Source organism: Grampus griseus (genome assembly GCF_964374135.1).
Source record: "Grampus griseus genome assembly, chromosome: 6".
Taxonomy (NCBI): Eukaryota; Metazoa; Chordata; class Mammalia; order Artiodactyla; family Delphinidae; genus Grampus; species Grampus griseus.
The window spans coordinates 53,996,486-54,018,461 of NC_139000.1; the positions used below are offsets into that span (position 1 = coordinate 53,996,486).

Consider the following 21,976-nt stretch of genomic DNA (forward strand, 5'->3'; position numbering starts at 1 on the left):
GGGAAGGGCAGGGGAATGTTCCCTCAGTTGACTAGAGACAGAACACTATGGCCCATGGCAAATCCTGCCTGCTGCCTTTTTTGTTTCTTTTTGTATGGCCTGTGAAATAAGAATGTTTTTTACATTTTTAAATAGTTGACAAAAATCAAAAGAAGAGAAATATTTCATGACATCTGAAAACGACAGGAAATTCAAATTTGCGTCCATAAGTAAAGTTTTATTGTAACACAGCCATACCCATTTGTTTGTATATTGTCTATGGCTGCTTTTGAGCTATAACAAAGTTGTGTAGTTGAGACAGAGATCATATAGCCCTAAAAGCCTAAAATACGTCCTATCTGGCCCTTTGCAGAAAAAGTTTGCAGACCCTGGGGGTAGAGGATATAAGAGTTGACCTTCCCATGCATTTGAACTAAAAACTAAAAAAATATGTATGTGCAGTTAAATTACAAAACAAACACCTGTTTAACCTAACACATGGGTCAGGACATAAAACACTGTTGGTCAGCACCCCGGGAGTACTCTGGGTTGCCCTTTCTTCCTGACAGAGTTCATCAGTACCTGGACCTTTGTGGTAGTATATTCCTTGCTGTTGTTTATACTTCTGCCCCCTAAACTCCATATTTGAATTTTGTTTGTTTTTGAACTGTGTATAAATAGAGTAACACTGTATATTTTCTTTTCTGTCTTGTATTTTCTTTCAACACAGTTCATGAGACTCCGCTCTGAATTACTGCCTGTGGCTGCAGGTCTGTGACTGCCTTTGCTGCACTGCATTGCATTTCATTACCTTAGCACAGTCCACTTATTCTTTTTACTGTTGGTGGACAGTTGGGTCATTTCCAGTTTTGGCCATTATAAATAGCATTGGACATCTTATAACTGAGCCACCATTGACTCCCAAGAGAGGAATGGAATTGTTGGATAGCAGGGTATGTGTATCTTCAACTCTACCAGTTAATGCCACACCGTCCTCCAGAGAGGTTGGACCAAATCACCCTCCCACCAGCTGCCTCCCTCTAGGGAGTAGAGACACTTTGTGTCTTGTCAGTCAGCACTATTTTCACCTCCAAAGCCTGAACCACATGAGTTTGCTGCATGTTCCCCCAGCACCTTGAAGAGCCAGATGAGGTGCATGGGAGCCATCATCCCTTCTGCTTTGTATCTTCTGTGAACATAATTCTCGAGTCTTAAAAATTCAGTGAGAAAACTGTCAATTTTCTAAGAATAATCCTTGAGATAATATGATGTCTTTTATTTAGAGTGCTGTGCTTGGCTCACGGGGCAGTCAGATGTGTGAATGTCCTGACAACCCTTTCCCCTTCCCTGTCCCCTAAGGATGGGAGCTGAGGAAAGAAGCCGATCAGACAGGACAAGGAATCAGGGAAATGATAACTGCCCCTTTCTCCTTTGGGAAATCAGAGGACTTAAAGGTCACGGTATTAGTTCACAGGAAGCTGATGCTTGTGTCTTTCTTGGCAGGGTTTTAGGAAAACTGGGCAGAAAGGGCCCACTCCAATGGCCAGCATGCCGAAACCCCATCACCTGGAGGACCATGCACTAGAGGCATTTCTGAAGCATGATGCAGCACTACATTGAAAAGGCACAAATAAACCCCAAACCCTAGCACACATTTATCCAGTTTTTGAAGCAGATTAATAGAATAACCAATAAAACATGTATAAAAGCTTTAATTAAATTTGATGAAATAAAACTTCATGTTTTATTTATGGACACTCCCAACATGTAAAGGATTCAGGGACACATTCATTTTTACTGCCATTTCGTCCTCATATCTATAATTAAATCCAGGCTGCAGCTCTGGCCCAAAGCGATGCGTCATTTTAAAACTGGCCTTGGACACTCCCTCCCCCACCCCCATCTGCTTTTAATTATAATTATCAATCCAATATGACTGAGGCGGATGGTAAAACTAAACAAAATAATAAAACAAACAAACAAAAAATGGTTGTTGCCATCATGTTTTAAAACGAAATGCTAAAGGAGGATTTCAGGCAGGTGGGCGCATCCTCTATTTCCAGTTTTATTATGTACCAAGTGCACAATCCCTTCATTTTACTTTCGACATAAAAAAAGGACTTCATGAAACAAGACAAAATAACTTATGATTATATGAAACATAACTGTGACAAATCACAAAACTATACATATTAATAGAAAAAAGTGTACCTAATTCTTTAAAAGATTTATGACAATAAGCACCAGATGTGCCCCTAGAGTAAAATCAGCCCCATATCCAGTATGATATATGCAGTTCACTTCTCTACGTGAGTGTATATAACTATGTACAAGAGTCTGTGTGATTTATGGGAAACAGATTTCCACTTTTTCCCCCCAAAGTGCTTTATGTCAGCAACATTACACAGGATGCTCTGCTGTCTGTACAAAATAAATCTCTTCTTTCCTACACTCGCCATCTCTCCAATGAGTGTTTTTTTTTTCTTTACTCATGGCAAAAAAAAAAAAAAAAAAAAAAATGTAACCACAGAAATTCCACACCACCAACAAAAAGTGCCATTAAAAATGCTGCTATAAAATGACATGGTCAAAACAGTCAAATAAAGTACCAAATAATTAAATTGGACATTTACAATCACTATTACCGATACTTCAAGGTAACTGGGAAGCAAGGTTCTTGGATAGGGGGTTCAACACTTACCTCTGTTCTAGTATGCTAATGTCCTTGACAGCTGCTAATTTTAAAACAACAGAACAACACCAAAGCTCTGTTTTATCAGTGGAGACTTTGCTGTGATTGACTGAAGGCCTTTTGTTCATTTTGGAATCACCTAAATAATTTGGGGTAGACATGGGTAATGGGAGATACCCCACAGGACTAGTAAATATTTAAATAATATTTAGCAGCTGATCAGAGGCTAAATTACAGCTTACATTTTGATGCAGTCCCTTTAGGGAATTAAGACAATGCGGCAAATGAAATGTCTCTAGGCATACTGATTTTTTTTTTTTAATGTAATAGGATAATTGGCTTTGCGCTGTATTTTCACAAGCACCAGTCTTTTAAAAAAGGGGAATGACAATCTCTCTTCAGATGTTTACGAAAATGGTTACATATCAAGAGTTAAAAAGACCAGGAAATGCAAGGAAATGAGTTTTTGAAGTTTCTACTTTTACTGCTACAAACATAATGATGAAAGCATATATAAATCTTGTGCAGTGTGAAAGCAAGCAAGGAACAAATTTTAAGGTCAGGCGAGATTCTGGAATCTCAGGGCAGCGTTTGTTGTCTCCAAGGAACCTGGAGGTGTCCTGTCCTGGGGCCCTAAGCTCAAACCTGCAGCTGAGGGGAAACATGGAAGGGGAGTGAGGGGCACCCAGCCTTGCAGGCTGCATTGGGCCTGTTCCCTCTCCCAATTCCTGCTGGGGAAGGAGGCCCCGCAGGTGCGCTGCTGTCTGGCACCCTCTGGTTCCCTGGGGCCTCAGCGAGGCCAACGGGGAGACTACAGATGTGCACGAGGATCTCCTCCAGCCAAAGTTTCTGAGGTTCAGCTTCTGGCTTTGTCCTCCTAACCTGTTTTCACCTGAAATTATAGCAAAAGCCACAGGCAGGCAGACAACATCAGCTGCAGTAACAACCTTGCCTTTCCATTTTTTCCCCTCCTCATCACACAAATGAAATGTGTTTTGAGTTCCCTGTAGAGGCTCCAGGATTTAGAATGAATAGATTGTCTCTCTAAGATACCAGAGCTTTCCCTTCTCCGCAGGGTGTGACAAAGGACATGGTCCCTGTTCAGGCCAAGTGACACAACCCAAAAAGCCTGCCAGAGGGGTGGGACTTTGTGTGCCGTCTGAGAACTCATGTGGAAAGAAAGCCTGACATGAATTCTTTTGTAAAGCAGAGCAGATTTTTGTAAAGTGAATGACTTGTCTCTTTTGCAGACACGGATGTCTGCATGATGGCTCTCCTCAGATCAGAGCCCACTGGCCAGAGAGACTAGACTGACTGAGTGCACTGTCGGAACGGACCCTGCACTTTGTTCTTTATTCGGCTGATTCTACTTCGTGTCAGAATGAAGTCCGGAATCAGGCAGAACACTACCGACCATGCGGCCAGACGGGAAGGACATGTCTGTCAGGATAAAAACTGTCACCGGATCCCAAGTCTGACACCAAGCTGTTTAATTGTCTTGTTGAAGATTATAATTATCCCAGTTTGACAAATAGCATTTTCCCTCAGAGAACATTTTTAAAGAGAGAGAAAAGAAATCGTGAGAGGCGAGAGTACTGGAATATCAGAATCTACCAGGTGTTTTTGGGTTTTGGCAATTTTTATAGCCTATGTCATAGGACTCTGGATCTTTTTAATAACTTGGTAAAGGCGTCACAGAAAACGGCATCCTATTCAGGTTTGAGATCAAATGGCCGAGAGCTCTGGGTAAATTCCAGGCCCTCAAAACAGAGTTTCAGACAGAAAGGTTGCCTCCTTCTGGCCACCTTTCCAGAACTGTCCCCTCTACCTGCCTTTGGCCAGACCTTGCTCAGAGGTGGTGAGCAGGCAATGGCGGGTAGTGGGCATGTCTGAACCACAGTCAAGAAGAGGGTGAGAGCGATGCAAAAAGAGGGAGAGAAGGAAGGCAAGGGAGCAACAGACAGACAGGTGAGGGGAGATCCTAACGGAGGGAGCAGAGGCTGTGCAAAGTAGCCAGACATCAGGCATCTCTAGTTTGGTTTTCTGAGAACCCAGGAGCACACGTCCGTGTGTCCCTGCTCTCACAGCTTCTAGCAGGTCCCTGGGCAGAGCACCAGAGCGGAGGCCATTGGGTGAGCCCGTCAAGTGACCTTTTCCTTTGAAAAATGTCTTCGAGGTGGAGCTGCTGAAGAGTCAGCCCACGAGGGTCTCTGTGGCAGCACTGGGAAGAGGGTGGCCTACCCCATGTCCCTCAGGTAGCCTTTGCTAATGCAACACTAACATTCCGGGTGCTCACAGGTGCTGCAGGGTGCGGGCAAGCAGAGCCACAGCGGAGGCAAGACGTACATAGCTGGGGGCATTAAAATAATTATTTCCATCCAAAGAACAGACCTCTAAACATTGTTTTCCTTTAAAAAGTAGACGTAAGTAACAAGTCTTTAAAATCAAAGAACTAAGATAGGTTGCATGAATATAAAACAAGCTGTAGTGCTTCTCAAGGGCCCGTGCTTGACAGAACTTTCTCATTTTGCTTTTGGAGAAACACTGAAAGCAAATGGTTAGCGTGGGAATATCTAAGAGGAGAGAGGCAGCCAGCTCACTGGATGGCAGGCCGGCGCTGGGAAACCTGGGGTCCTCCAAGAGCTGAGCCCACGCTGTGCTTTGGAAGTGGGTTCCCCTTGCTGTGCCTGGCTCTTGGGTGGGATAGTTCACTGTGCTTCTGGCAATTTGGGTCGCCCTTCCTTGTTTGGAGTTTCAGCAAATTCCCAAATTACACTTTCACGTGCACATCATCTCACTGGTGTCCTTTGAAGGTTGGCAGCCAGGGAGTAACAGGTATCCGGTAGAGTGAGACTCTGAATTCCCTTTGAAAAGAGTCCTGCTGGTCACCGGCAAACCCAGGGAGAAAAAGGAGCAGCTGCAAACACACCTACAAAGCCCAGCTCTGACCATTCAGCCCTGCCCTCCAAAGACACACCTGGGACTCGGCAGGTTCCGCTGATTCGCTTGACATCCTTTTTCTTACAGTCTGTGAAAGTATAAGAAGAAAAGGTGGCAAGGAACGAAAAGACTCTGGATGCCAGTGGTAGTGGAGGCCAGGGGAGCTTTTAGCCTTCAGTATAGACAGAGGAGAGCTGGCTAGGACAGCGATCCACAGCGCTGATCTGCAAGAACGTGGTGTCTTCAGGTCCACTGCGAAGAGACTCCCCAAAAAGGCTTGAGGAACCCGAAGGTAGATCACACACTGGAAGAGAAAGAGCGCACAAGTCAACTGCTACCTTGTCGCAGACGCCGGGCACGCAGGGAGCAAATGCTGGCTGGGGCTGAGGAGGAAACGGTGCTGGGCCAGGCCCTTCAGCGGGTCTCCCCGTCCTCGGGCTCCTTAGGTGGCGGAAGAGGCTGATGTGCAGGCAGGTGGCTAAAATAGGACTTGGCACAAGAGATGGGCTGAGTAGCAGTGAAAGTGAAGTTCTGTAGGGAAGAGTGAGGGCGGCCTCAAAAAGGAGGTGATATTACGGTTGAGCCATAAAAAAGGATGGGATTCTCACAGACGGAGAGATAAAGAAAGAACATTCCAGGAGGGGGAAAGAGGGAGCGAAGACAGGGAGGGGACACGTGGGGTCAAGTGTGCTGGCAAAGCTCAGGTACAGAGCATGTAGGGAGACATGTGAGGAGGGCACATGAGACGTGAGCGCAGGTCCGGAGAGTTCCATCAGGCTCAACTCCTGGGGGCTTCGAATGCCTTGCTGAGGACAGTCGACTTTATTCTCTGGGAAACTACAAACTACTGAAGGTAGCTGAACAGGAAAGTACCTTATTTTATCCTTCATTTTTGGAAGGTAATGGTTACGGTAGCTCGGAGGGCAGAATGGTAAAGATAAGGAGCTGACTCAAGGAACTTGTTGGAAGGCTGTTGCCTAAGTCTGGGAGAGACATGATGGCACCTGAACGAGGGTGGTGGAAGTGGGGCTGGAGAAGGGCTGGAGAGGAAGATAAGAAGAGAGACATTTCACGGGCAGACCGAACAGGATGTGATGTGGTCATGTGCTGGGTCAAGTCTAGTCCAGGCTAGTCACGGGAAACCCACCTGATCTCACCTGCTTGTCTGCCCGAGTGTCTAAGTCACAGACACCAACACACCTGTAATGCCCGAGTGAGCTGAGAAGGCTCTGTGGAAAACGTCAAAGCCAGTCTGGCCCATAGACGTGGGGACCAGGCAGTCCTCGAAGGAAGGCACCACACTGCAGGAGCTGCTAGGCGGCATGGTTCTCTGAGAGTCAGGGTAATGTGGGGGGCAGAATGTCTGCAGCTGCCCATAAAATCCTGAAATGCAAGCATGGCATTGAGCTACTGCAGGGCACAAGTTCAGAAGATCATTTCAACCTGACTAGACCCTCACTCAGCCTGGCTTCATATGACAAAATGCCTTTAACCCTTAAGCCCACCTACAAAACCTTCTGACCAAGCATTCATAACGTACTACCTGAGCAGAAGCTCTTCTACCTCCAGGGGCTTTTTATTTCTTGCTCTAGTACCTGAAGCTGAAGGGCTTCACACCTTCCCTAGACTCTCCAAAGAGTCCTGGACACTGAAGGCCCGTCCTTCAGGGGACATTCCTACCCCATGCCCTCTCACCAGTTTTTAAGTGCATCTTCCTTAACTTCTTTTATTTTATAGTCTGTTTTCCACATTTCGTAGAAACCTGAATAAAGCTCTTAACAATGCTCACCTTAAAAAATGCAACATAGATCTATCCATCTGTACTTCCAACAGATACATTCATACACATTTATATTTTTTCTTCCTCATTATTTTGAATAGGTACATAGTATCTCATAGTCAGATATGCAACCATTTACTTAACTATTATTATTGCTGATCTTTGCAGTAAATAGAAAAACTGGAAGTGAATAAACAATATCATGAAGAAATATGTGGAAAGATTTCTTAATATTTGAAAATAATCAACATTTTGCTAATCTTGTTTCATTTATCTTTTCAATTTTTTTCTTACTCAATGGAGTTTTTCTCTTGGGGTCCTATGTGGTCCTTTTCTATGATTCTCCACACCTTCCATGATACCTTACCATTTCCCTCTTCCTCCTTGTCTCATAATAAATTTAAGTAAAAGATTACTTTCTGGAGCATATGGTTTCAAAAATATAATGAAATCTTCATTCAATACCTTATTTCATGGTACCTGTTTCCTCAACTCTAACATGTGAAAGTCACTGTCTATTTCACTGGGTGATTATGAAGATTAAGCAAGTCATTGGATAAGGAAATCCATACATAACATTTGAAAGTGCTTTATGTATGTCAGTTATTGATATCATGACTCTGTTTCTGGTGAAAAATACAAGGGATTAGTAGAGGAGGTGCCCCCAGTGTTCCTTCCACAAACATTACACGATGGTGAATACAGAACTAATTCATGGACTTTGGAGCCCTAGTCCTGTGTGCTTTCCTCCTCTAGAACTGCTTCTTCTTATGGAGTCACCTATCAAGAGGTAGGGAAGGTGCTATTTGGGTTGGGTTCTTTTTAGCTCTCTTTAAGTACAACTGAGGCACGCTAACACATCCAACCTATTATGCTCACACCCTTCTCATTTCTGATTAGTACTCTCAAGGCAGACTACCCTTGGCCAGGAGGCTTGTTCTATGGTCGCTAGGAATATCACCAAAGAATGTGTGCTGAACTGCTCACAAAGCCACAGACCAGCCCTCTAGGAGCTTATGATACAAGACAGAGGATGGATACAGATATATGAACAGGGTACACTCACAGTAGAAAACAAAATAACATTCTTTGTAAGTAAACAGTAGTATACTTTACGTAGAATCAAGAGAAAAATCCATATAAGGTTTGGGAGGAAGATTAAATTCATGTTAGCTGTATAGACTAGGAAAAAACATAAGGAAATTCCATGTCAAGGCAGGAGAAGAAAGAATGGAAAACTACTGGCTCTTCTCTTTTTGATGCCCTAAGTCTTCTGCATGGACTCAGTAGGCAGACGGGCAAAGGACCCAAACAGATCACTCAGATACGCATATAATTTATCAACCAATATGGACAACTGGCAATTCTCTAGCCGTTAAAGCAATAAAAATCAAGACAATGATAAAATACCATATTCTACCCATCACATTAGCAAAGATTTCTGAAAGTCATTCTTGGTGCTGGACTGAGACTGGTGACAAAGGCACCTGTGCAGAGTGTGCAGACATTGCAAAGGAGTATAAGCCTCTGTAAATCACTTGACAACCTGCATCTAGAACCTAAAAGTGTTCATACTTCTGGACAGGGGAATTTTTCTTCCAAGAATGTATCCTAAAAGTGTATTCTGAAAAACAGAAGAAATTCTGCAAGAGGTAGTCATCACAGTGCTAGCTGTCATAACAGAAAACCAACAGAGGAGGAAAAATGGCCACCCATAAGAGAACGGTTGAACAGTGGTACATTTACCTGATGGGAATGTTAAGTAGCCATGAAAACAGTATTTACAAGGAGTTAACATCGTGGAAAGACCATTATAAGGTTCAGTTGGAAAATAAAGCAAGATACAAAACTGAATAGGGAGACTGGGTTCAGTTATGTGGAAGACTATGTATAGGACAGATTGCAAGGCAACATATTTATAGTTGTCTTTGGGGTTTTTTTGGCTTTATGTTTTTCTGAATTTCAGTATCAGTGAAGGACAAGCACTTTGGAGCCAGACTTCCTGGGTTCAAATCCTAGCTCAACTGCTTACCAACTGTGTAGTCTTGGTGAATTACGTAGCCTTGCAGTATTTCAACTTTCTAATTTGTAAAACGGGATTAAAAGTAGTACCTAGGGGCTTCCCTGGTGGCGCAGTGGTTGAGAATCCGCCTGCCAATGCAGGGGACACGGGTTCAAGCCCTGGTCCGGGAAGATCCCACATGCCGCAGAGCAACTAAGCCCGTGCGCTACAGCCATTGAGCCTGCGCTCTAGAGCCCCGTGAGCCACAACTACTGAAGCCTGCTAGCCTAGAGCCTATGCTCCACAGCAAGAGAGGCCACCACAATGAGAAGCCCGCGCACAGCCTATGCTCCACAGCAAGAGAGGCCACCACAATGAGAAGCCCGCGCACAGCAACAACAAAGACCCAAGGCACCCAAAAATAAAAAAATAAAAATAAAAAGTAGTACCTATACCTTAGTGAGTTATTATGAAGATTAAATTGAGTTAATATTTACATATTATACAATATAATCGGAGAATATAATTAATATTTATATAATATATTTTAATAACACAATTTATTTATGTTTGCTAAATAAGAAAAATAAAAAAGTAAAATTATATCACAATAATGTAGCTCTCAAAAGTAAAATGTTTATTAAGAGAAATAAAATTTTCAAAAGGGCAACAAGTAAGTCCTTCAACAATAACCAAATGTAAGAATGGACAAGGCAGTGGGCATGTAGCTCACTTCCAGTTCCCAGGTGGAATCCTCTGGAACATTCTTGGCCCTCGGGACCTGGGCTATATACCTCTTTCCCATATTGGTTCCTAGATCCTTCACTAATTGACACACATTCTGATTTCTTCACTCGTCCCCATGTAGGCTCACAACAGCAACAAACTTGAGTGGGCTGAAAGACCTGGGATGTGCAGTTTCATTTGGGAGGTTTCTTGGACTGATCTTGACTTTGGGTACCCAGTGGCCAGGCACATGTAATCATGGCATCGCTATCAGGAGGAAAACATTACCAGGAACCATCACAGTTGGTTTATTAGAATGTAATGTCGCTGCACTGAACAAAATAGACAATATTTGCTATTTATATCCCTATGCTGGCTCTGTTCATATTTGTCACTCATATATACCCTGATAGCATTCCTCAGTGTAATATTAACCTTCCAGGAAGACAGACTCCCACAACTCCCCACATAGGGACATTGATCATTCAGGTATGTCAGGGACAGTGATAGAGACTTCCACTGGCCTTTCGTGAAAACCAATTCATTCTCGCTTTCCTGTCTTCTCCCTGCTTTGAAGGCATGGCAGGAATTTCACATGGCTTCAATCTACATTTGAGTGCTGTAAAGTGTAAGAGTACAAAAGGTTCATAATGCGATGAAATACACCCGGTGAAGTTAAATAGTAAACCCAACATCCTGAGCTCCATCTCCCAGTTCCCCCTGTCCATCTGGGTCTGAGTGAGAGGGCCGAGTGAACTGTAGTTCCTGCCTGTGGCTTTCTTGGCTGACACGAGAAACAGTCAAAACCAGAATGGCCCCACAAGCATGTTTTACCACGCTCACAGCCAACTCAGGGAAAGAAAATCCTCTTTATTAAATCCCTCCCTTCAAGAAGCCAGTTACTAGAGATGCCAAATACACTGGTGTGGATGACTGTGGTCACTCAAATCAAAGAGCTTTAACATAGCCTCTTCCCACTGCTATTTCCATAAAACTAACATAATTTTAAAAGATTCCATTAGGGTCTTGCCACACACAAAAAACCAGAGAAAGCCTAACTCATTTTCTGATGAATGGCTCCTGTATTCCAGCTGCTGAATTTCATGTAGTAAGTTTGGAAAGAACACTACGTCAAGGACCCAAAGCAAAACGCCGCAAGATGTTAACACATTTCGTGGGCATAAAACATAAGAGTGATGGCAAGGTCAGCCAATCTGTCAGTCAGTCAGTCAATGACAGTTACTGAGTACTGGTCAAGGTGCTTTTGGAGAGACCAAAGAACTAGAAGATAACACCTTGTCCTTGAGGATTGATAATGCAGTTGGAACAAGAACACATACACTTATAGTAGCAGAAGAATGCACACATAAGTTTATGTTGGCAATAAATATTAGTCATCACATTTAGTTAGAAAATCACCCCTCCCCCATTTTAGAAGTTATTTTACCTCCAAGAATGGAGGAGGAGAAGAGGAACTTGCAGATAAACTGACTTTACTCAAGTTGTAGCTCCTGAAGGTCAAGGAGAATCATTCCTCCTCTTGTCAATTTTGGGAAGTATTTTTCCCTTCTAAAAACAAACTTGTTTTTCTAATTATTAAAATATTTTGAATTAATTGTACCAACTAGAAAATGTAGAATAGTATATGCAAAGAAAAGAAAAATTATCTTTATTCCTACAATTCAGACATAGCCAGATATATACACACAAAACTGGAATGTTATACATATTGTTTTGTATCCTGTTTTCTCCCGTAATATTACCTATGAGCTCACATAGTATTAAAAATCATTCTTTTTTTCCCAATAAATTTATTTATTTTATTGTTATTATTTTTTTGGTTGCATTGGGTCTTCGCTGCTGTGCACGGGCTTTTCTCTGGTTGAGGCGAGCGGGGGCTACTGTTCGTTGTGGTGCGCGGGCTTCTTATTGTGGTGGCTTCTCTTGTTGCGGAGCACGGGCTTTAGGCATGCGGCTTCGCTAGTTGTGGCACATGGGCTCAGTAGTTGTGGCTCGAGGGTTCTAGAGCGCAGGCTCAGTAGTTGTGGCACACGGGCTTAGTTGCTCTGCAGCCTGTGGGATCTTCCTAGAACCAGGGCTTGAACCCGCGTCCCCTGCATTGGCAGGCGGACTCTTAACCACTGCACCACAAGGGAAGCCCTAAAATTCATTCTCAAAAACCTCTCCTCTTTACTTTGTCATGTGGGGTCACTGACAGCTCTGTGATGATCCGTTAGATCAGGAGTTCATGGTTACTCTTGCTGCTTAATGATGATGAAGTAGCCCCATGAAGCTGAGTGTGGATTTCCTTCCCAACGTGGAAGGGGAGTGGAAAAAGTTAGAGGAGAAAGGAAGCGCATGACTAAATGCAGTAATGGAAGGGTATTCTCTAGGGCAGCGCTGTCCAAGAGAACTTTGTGTGTTGATGGAAATGGCCTCTACCTCACTGTCCAATACCGTAGCTGCATGTGGCTACTGAGCTCTTGAGATGTGGCTAGTCGACTGAGGAACCAACTTCTACATTATATTTAGTTTTAATTAATTCAAATTTAAATGGCCACATGTGGCTTGTGGCTACTGGACAGCACAACTCTAGGGATATCTGCATTCTCAGGTTTAACAGACTTTCAGTAATGTTTCTGGTTAAATTCCTAGAGAACAAACATATGACCCACCAAGAGTTTAAATAAAAGCCAGATAATGATTCTTAGACTCCTGGCGTTCAAGATAAGAAGTATATTAGACTCTTTATTACATTTATCTTTTCCTTACAAATTTACACTCTAGTCTTGGTAGAAGGAACCAGAGTATAAATACTTCAATAAATAAATAATGGTCACCCAACTCACAACCCTCATGAGGGATGATGCGCATTGTTTTAAGCTAAACTTCCAGGGCAATTCAGTTCTCCTGCAGGAACCACTTTCCTTTCTGGAAGTAAGAGAAGGAAAAGGAAACACATCACCCACTTTCTTTCCTGCAGACTCTGGGCCTAGCTCACTGTGTGTATGGGAGTGGCAACAGCATAGGTGGGTCTCCAATTTCCCTACCACTTGATGATGAAATAAAGTTCAATACAGAGGCTCTACCTTACACGTATGGGTGGAGATGAATACCATCAGTCTAAACTTTGTCAAGGTGCTACGTCAGGAGCTGTGTCCCTAATGGGTTTGTTTATATACATAGCAGATGGCTTTGCAAAACAAAATTCTTGTTCTCCTTTATGGTGAGGCTGAGAACCACCACCAAACTCTGGGCACCAGGAAAAGAGTTGGATGGACAACATTCAGAATCAAGACTGACCCTTTCCTGCGGTAGGTTCTGCCCAGACCATGATGCCAACTTATAGATGCAGACAGCCCACCTGTGAAGCCCATCACAGGCATCAGGAAGGGCCCCCAGAACTAACTCCTCAACCAGAGTGTGGCCTGATCAGACTGGGCAGGACCCTTTGTGAAGCTCCTTGGAAACAATGCTGAGAGCAATTGCTTCCCAAGACCCCTCAATATCTTCAGACAAGAAAGCCCTTCAATTCCCATGTGATCGGAGAGTATCATTTTAGGCATCCAGGCCAAACACTGTTGTTTTCAGATACTGCCCGAATCTCAGGAGTCATCTGTCCCCTTGACCTTTCAGAAGAAACACTGGCTAAGCATGTGCTTGCCTTTGTTATTGTATTTTTATAAAATGGAGGTTCACAGTACCTACTTCATAAGGTAACTGCAAAGATTAAAGAGGATTAAGAGATGACCCATGTGAAGGGCTGAGCATGTGCCTGCACACAGCACTCTACAAATGTTTCTTTTCACTTTTCTTCCCTATTCTTCTAATAACACAAACATTTCAACTTTTATGCCTTCATTTAGTCGACAACTATATGCTAAGCACTTACTCAAGTGCTGGAGACACAGTGGTGCATAAAACATACTCCATGCCTTCTTGGAGTTTATGTTTCAGTGAGAAAGAAAGATAAACATACAAATGAGAAATCAAGTAATACAATTTAATATTATATGTGACAATAAAAAGGAAATTTTCTTTAAGGAATATATAGAGATGCAACTCTTTTCTCTAGACTGCATTCAAGATAGGGAGAGGAAAAAGCTCAAATAAGAAAGAAGTTTGGGCACTCCCAAAACTTTTAAAAAAGAGTAGTGATTTTGGTCCCTTTTGTTTGGCCCTGTCTGGTGAGGGTAGATATAATTAGGAGGTCATCCCATAGCTCTGCTGAGGACCAGCCCTGGCAGAGTGGGTTTTTTTTTTTTTTTTGTCAGTGGTACTGATCAATTCGTGCCTGGGTAGGAGAATAAGCAGATGTCAGTGACAGAGGCAGAGCTGGCAGTGCTCAGCTTTTTGGTGGTACAGCTGTTTGCTAGCCAAGTGGAAGCAGGGATGTATGTTTATGAGCTTTACAACCCTTAACCATTTCTCCACAGAGACTATAATTTTGTGGGTTACTTTAGGAATTGTAGAGTTTTGGGCCTCAGTCATGATTGCTGCATGTGCAGGGGCATGGATAAGCCTAAGTGATGAACGAGAGGGCTCAAATCAGAGAGTTCCAGGGACAGGGACACAGAAAGAAGATGCATGGCCTACTCCCTTTCGCTACCCTTATTTCTTCTTCTCCAACACTCTTATGGCTCTTTGTGCGTTCCCTTGTACTCTCTGGGGACCCTTGCACTCCCCCCTTTAAATACCTTCTGCAATCCATGATACAAGCCAATGAGCAGAAAAGAGAAAAAAATAGGTAAGTCTCTGGTAAAGCTCTTAAAGTCTCTAAGAATATGATCTCTGGCATCACACCTTCTCAGCATGATTTAATGACCTCCAACTTTACTCAGAGAAAGGCAGGGAATCATACACTTATTACTCACATGGTACCTTTTTAAAAAACTTAAAAAAACTCCTTCTTAGGCAGCCTCTGATATACCTGTCTTATAAGTAGGTGATTCAAACAAATGTTCTCATTTTATAGACAAAGAGATGGAAGTTGAATCACATGCCTTTAAACCAATACTATGGTTATATGTTATTGTGCAAATAAGAGAAAAGTGGAAAATTCATACACTCATTTTAATATTTAAAAACATCCAGCTATTTGCAATTATTCATGGATCTAGCCTTTATCTTAAAACAAATAGGGAGCAGAGCTAAAACAGTCATCATATACTTTTCTACTAAGTCCAGAGTTTTCTCATTTGCAGTTCCTTTGCTTTGGCATTTTTATAGACATTTTGATTAGTGTTACACCAACCCCTCAGAGAATTCTTTCAGAAGGAAGGAGAGGAACTAATATTTATTTGCTCTGAGATAGGCATTATCTTAGGTGTTTTAAATAGAAAATCTTCCTTTTTACAACTTTTAAAAAAACTGAAATATAGTTGATTTATGATATTGTGTTAATTTTAGGTATACAGCAAAATGATTCAGATATATATATATATTTTTTCAGATTATTTTCCATTATAGGTTATTACAAGATATTGAATATAGTTCCCTGTGCTATACAGGAAATCCTTGTTGTTTATTTTATGTATAGCAGTTTGTATCTGTTAATCCCATATTCCTAATTTACCTGCCCCACACCTTTCCCTTTGGTAACCATAAGTATGTTTTCTATGTCTGTGAGTCTATTTTTGTTTTGTATATAGATTCATTTGTATTATTTTTTAGAGTCCACATATAAGTGATATCATAAAATATGTCTGTCTGATTTACTTTACTAAGTATAATATTCTCTCGGTTCATCCATGTTGCTGCAAATGGCAATATTTCATTCTTTTTAAGTTACACCAACTTTTGAGTTAAGTAATATTGTCCCCAGTTTACAGACAAGGAAACAAAAAAGTTCAAATAACTTACCTAAATCCTTATAGTTACCAAGTTTCAGAACTAGGACTCAAACTCTGGTCTGTTTGGTAACAGTTCATAGAGACTATTAGGGCTTAAGCTCACAGACAAATCATTTCAAACAAAATCTTGACATTTTTGTTGAGGTCTCTCACTGCCAGATTATAGGCAAAGTTACTCAGACTGGATCAACATTTCATGAAGTACATACATTTTCATTAGGGAGAAAAGCATTGAATTAATTAACAAAATTGATGAAATTACCTAAACACTGAAAATTTCGAAAAACCCTGAAGAGTAGAAACAGAGACATTTCAGAAATTTCTCTTGGCCAATTTTCTGATTTAGTCACTATTTTATTTCTATCCATTGCATGAACTACCTGGATCTGGGTTCAAAGCCTGGATAACCCATTAACCAACTGTGTGTCTTTGCATAAATTATTTTCCTTCTTGAGCTTCATTTTCTTTTAAAATAATATCTATTTTATAGGGTTGTGGAAAACATTATACATGAGAGCATTTATAAAAGCATCTAGTGCATTCCCCAGCATGTAGTAGGCCCTCAGTAAATAGTAGCAACTATTACTACCATGAAATAAGCTTAGCTGTATTTGTAGATTCTGTATAATGCACATGCAATTCTTAAGCAATTTATCTCTCATAACCCACCACCCTTAGGTATAAAATGATGCTGATCTTGGAAGTGAAGCCTCCACAGTTTGGTTGTCATTTTTCCCCTTAGCTCCTGGTCTTGGCCAACAACCTCAGCCAGGTCTTCATGTAGTCAGAACTCTACTAAGCTTCCTCCCTGGAAGTGATGGAGAAACCGACTCTTCATTTTAATATGGAGTCTATAAATGGGGAAACTACAGGAACAGCTCACAGACTGTGTTAGCAAGACAGATTTTTCTTCGGGCTGAGAACTAAACCAGCTTGCAAAGCACTCGAGCTATTTAAGACTGACATTTAAGTAACTACTGTACTAAGAAAAAGGAAAATAATGGAAATAATAACCCTGAACATTCCATTTGGCACATTCCTTTTGAAGGAACCAGGTTACAGTGGTTGGAAAGCTGACCAGTGGAGCAACCTCCTGGTCCCCTAGTCCCTGGTCAGATGGGTTGCAGCATGCGGGCTTCAAGTTAGACAAGTCCACCTGGTTCCAAGAAGTGGGGCCATTTTCATCTACAGCGTCTACCACTAGCCTACAGGCCACAGAGGGATGCATTCTGCACACTCTGGGTGCTCTCCTCTGCTCGTGCACCTCGCAGAACCTCACCTGGTCTGAAGCAAGCTGCTAACGGCATTTATTACTGTGAGCCACACTCGCTGTCCAAGTTGTATACCTGGGGTAGGGGAAGAGGAAGATGGTCTGCTACTGATGTCTGCAAAGTTTCAAATAAGGGGATGAGAGTGGGCAGAGCATTTTGCTGAAAAGGGCAAAAAGGAAGTGGGAGAAAGCAGAGTGAGAAGGAAGGCATGTATAAAACCCTTTTGGTTAAAAGATGTAATAGATTTTCACTAAAATATCTTCAACCCAACCAAAACACTAATGCGTGGTGGCCTACGGCTTCCAAATTCTCAGAATGATAAGCTGCCAAAGTAAACTAATTGCAATGTGTCTCAGTAATTGCCGCGTGTGGGTATGTACAGTTACAGTACAATGGTTCAGTGCATCCTCATAATGACAATGCGCGTATGGCAATTATATAAAACAGAGATGCTCAAAACCAGAAGACCCAAAGATTCTTAAGATGGATATTAAAGCCAGCTTTGCCATTTACTGGCTGTGTGGCCTTGAGGAAACCATAGCTTCTCTGAGCCTATGAGTCCCTATTGATAAAAGGGGGAAAATAATACTACTGTGGCAGCATGATCCTCATGATAGGGAGGGGGAGAAGCACAGGGAGCAAACGGAAAGAGACTCAGTGCCCAGTTGCCCATGATTTGCCTCCTGTACTCCATCACCCGCCTATGACTCAAAAATCCTGGATACATATAAAGCCCAGAATGAAGGGTGGAGGAGTTGGACATTCTTAGTCTGATGGGTGTGTGAAGTAAACACTTTGGCCATGGGTCAAGGTTGAAAGGAATGAGGTGGGAATTTCTCTATGAGAGGGGGTTACACTGTTGCTGGTGTGTATAACCCTCCTAGGTGGCTACAAGGATCAAATGAAATAATAAGTGTGAAAATATTTTGCATACAGTAAAACACACTGAAAATTCCAGCCCCTACTGTCTCATTATAAGCCTGGTGTTACTTATCATCCTACATTCTCTGAGTACAAAGGTAAATTTACCCTCGGTTGTGTCAAGCTCTGTTGCATAAAGTTCACAAGCAACCCTTTGACTCAGGAGTACTTGAGCCAAAAACAGAACAAGGAAAGCACGGCAGAGAATGAAGGTTTAATTCTATCTGTCCTTGTCCTTCCAAGCAAGCTTTGCTGTAAGAAAGGTCTGGCAGAGAAGAGGATTCCAGATAGAGACGAAAAGGGACATTAACATGAAATGCTGCAGCCTCCTCTGAGAGCCATCCTGGTTCTCTACAGCTTTTAGGTTGTGCTGCACTTACAGAACTTCCCCTGAAGGTAAAGGGAGAAGGAAGCTGGAAAGTATTCCCTCAGTCACTGGCCAATTGCTTCCTTTGGATTATCTCTGATTGGGGAAGCACGGTGAGGTGGCACTAAGTCCTACACTTAGGGTCTAGGCCTGTGGTTGTTAAAGTGGGGGCCACAGCATCAGCTCCACCTGGGCTCTACGGCAGACACAGTGAATCAAATTTCTGGGTGGGGCTTCCCGGTGGCGCAGTGGTTGAGAGTCCGCCTGCTGATGCAGGGGACACGGGTTCGTAACCCGGTCTGGGAAGATGCCGCGGAGCGGCTAGGCCCGTGAGCCATGGCCGCTGAGCCTGCGCGTCCAGAGCCTGTGCTCTGCAATGGGAGAGGCCACAACAGTAAGAGGCCCGTGTACAGCAAAAAAAAAAAAAAAAATTTCTGGGTGAAGGGCCTGGGAGTGTTCATGTTAACAAGGTGTTTCTTACCCTAAAGGTTTAGAAGCCCTAAGAACATCTTTACATGATTTTCAATCTTTGGCAAGTTTTCCAAATGGAATACCAATAGGAAAAAACAGAACAGCTCTGAGTTCATTTGAAATGGAGGAGGAGAGCTCTTCGTATGGGCATCTCTCCCCCTGGGCTCACCCCCAGCCCTTTCTGCTGGACTCTGGGGGCTCCTGGGGATAAAGCAATGATGACTGTCCCAAAGTGACTTTAGATTACAGACATAGATCAGGATGATCTCCCTCCCCACCCCAGTACCATTCTCTTCTTGGGCAAGGTGCAATCACGGGAACTCAGTTGAGTGACTCAGAAGTTCTGGGCTTACTGTTGGTCCCACACTGATCTTGTGGCCTAGACTTCTGCTGTCTAGCTGTAACCAAACTCCCATGTTATATCCGCTCCACTAACTAGGTGATTTCTTGTTTCCCTGAATCCAAGTCTATGCCTATACAACTTTCCAGCATTCTAATCTCTCTAAGAGTGGGCACCAGCTCACACTTGCACCAATGGCTTGATTGTTTCTCCTGCTGAACCTCTGCCTCACAGCTAAGTCCCTGTTACATACTGTGAAGCTTCCCCCAAATCTGCTGTCTAGAATATTATAGTGAGATGAAATCTGGGCTTGAAGTAAAAGAAATCTATATAGGTGGGTTTAAGAAAGCAGAGTGGACTCTGCATTTGTAAAACCTGATGTATGTCATTGGATCCCCAAATTCCTGTCACTCCTTTCCATCTGGCTACCAGGAAACTTGCCTTTTCATCTTGTCAAACCTTGGGGACACTGACTCCTAACGTGGATAACTCAATTTATGATCTGCCGTCCTCTGTTCCGCCCCTCCAGCTAGACAGCCTTCTTCCCACTACCACCTGGGGGTCACACTCTGATGAGTATGTCTAGTCTACAAGGTCTTTCCTTTTCTGCTTACTCTCATCCCACTGCCCACCAAACTCTCGATTTTAAAGTATGTATTAGGCATCTCAAATGTGCCATGTACTACAGGGATTAAATAGATGACACGATTCCTTGCCTACATATGGACCATGAAGAATACTGTCTCACGGTTGAGTTCAAAGGTTTTGCTTGCCAAGAACCATTCCTTACATATAAGCTCACGACAGGCAGGGACTTCTATTTTCTCTATTGATGTAGCTTTAGCACCCCAAACAGGACCTGGCACATAATAGGAGCTGAATATTTGAGAATGAATAAATGGATGAGTGAGTGATACTTACACATAGAGCCTTTGGTGAAGATACTGATGGTAAGAGGAACCACAACTGAGCTCAAAGATTTTGATCTATGAACTTTGTACATAATAGCCTATCAGGAGTTTCAGAAAAATAAAGTGACTTCCCTTTCTAACACTGAAATTTTCTTTTAATGGAGGAAGAAACAAAGACAATGGAAATACAATTGGCCCTGTCAAGATGACCTGGAGAGTTTTGCTGCTCCAAGCCACCATTTTCTGCTGGATGCCAGGAGGCCACTGAACCTGAAGAGGAACAAGAGTGGGCAGGAGAATTAAGTGGCTCAACTCATCCACAGAACACTTTGCACTCTTTTAGGAAACCATCCCAAGGTCAAGGAGTTTCTGAGTTTCTAATCTGAGTTTCATCTCTAAATAGGAGCAGAAATATATTTCCTACTCTCTTCATAAAGTCATAATGAGGATCCAGGTATTCACCCAACAAATATTTTATCGAGCAGTTTCTTTATAGCTACCAGGCAACGATAATGATCTTGTACCTAAGAGTAATTTATAAAACATATATTGCAATATAAATGTATGTTCTATCACTGACCTCAATGGTATTGATAAAAACCCTACATCAGCCCAGATCCACAGACACAAACAACCTTGGGGTAAATATTTGGCTGATTCAGATCCCCTGAATCATTCGGCCATTCTGATGACAGAATTTAAGAATCTGAAGTAAAGGGATGTGTGATATGAGATTGGGTTTGCGAAGGAATGTAGGAGAGGAGCGGCTGGCCGTTACACTTAAATGATCTAGAAAAATGCCTGAATGTTTTTACTTCAACAGACTTGCATCTTTAAGGTCTAGTTCTCAAAGCCCTTACAGAAGAATGAAATAGAGAGTTTAGCCAGAGCAGTCTGGTTAGAAAGCAAAAATTTCTGTAATGAGAAAGAGCACTCACAATTGTAAGTAAATCAACTAGAAATTCTAAGGGAACTAGGACTGTTTTGCAACGTGGTCTGAGCCCAGATGACCTGAATGGGCACAGATCAAGCCAATTCTAGTGTTTTATTGTTGTTGTTCTGTTTTATTAACACAGTGGCCTTGCTACCAGTAACAAGATGTTTCTGATGTGTGTGTGTGTTTTCCCTTTAAGGAAACTCCAACCACAGCTATTCATATTTTTTCTTCTAAACGATGAGTTGCTTATCATATTCACAAGGAAAACTGCAACTAAAAATACAAGAATTACAAGACACGGATTGCCATTAGTATGTTCAGACCTGAAGAGTTCAAATGCGCAGCCCCTAAAATAGACTTATAAGACAATATTTAACTTGATTTTAAGATCTCTATTCATTAGAGGCTAAACTTCATGAGTTTCAGATATAAGACAAAACATTTGCTTCTGGAAAAAATGTCATTGCTTCCCCCAAAGAATGAAAAAGCACTAAATCTGTAATAATGTTCATTAAACGCTTTTCTATAGTTTTTTTTTTTTTTTTTTTTTTGGGGGGGGCCTCTCACTGTTGTGGCCTCTCCCATTGCAGAGCACAGGCTCCGGACGCACAGGCTCAGCGGCCATGGCTCACGGGCCCAGCCACTCCGCGGCACGTGGGATCTTCCCGGACCGGGGCACGAACCCGTGTCCCCTGCATCGGCAGGCGGACTCTCAACCACTACGCCACCCAGGAAGCCCCTCTATAGTTTTTAAGTTAACTGACAGAGAAGTCACAGTAGTCAATGA

General features: G+C 42.5%; 1 protein-coding gene across 7 annotated transcripts in view; it reads right to left on the reverse strand.

Moving 5' to 3' along the window:
- Window positions 1-2,026: 2,026 nt before the first annotated feature.
- GLIS3 (GLIS family zinc finger 3) overlaps window positions 2,027-21,976 on the reverse strand; it is a 513,435-nt gene continuing 493,485 nt past the window's right edge. For 5 of the 7 annotated variants that reach the window (XM_082657135.1, XM_082657133.1, XM_082657132.1 and 2 more), the window contains 2 exons: window positions 6,812-6,994; window positions 2,027-5,915 (listed from right to left, as the gene is read on the reverse strand). In XM_082657135.1, coding sequence (XP_082513261.1) covers window positions 5,779-5,915; window positions 6,812-6,994 — 320 coding nt within the window. In that variant the 3' untranslated portion in view covers window positions 2,027-5,778. Of the gene's footprint in view, window positions 5,916-6,811; window positions 6,995-21,976 lie in introns of those variants that run through there. The other 2 variants (XR_014296909.1, XR_014296910.1) reach the window with 2 other exon arrangements.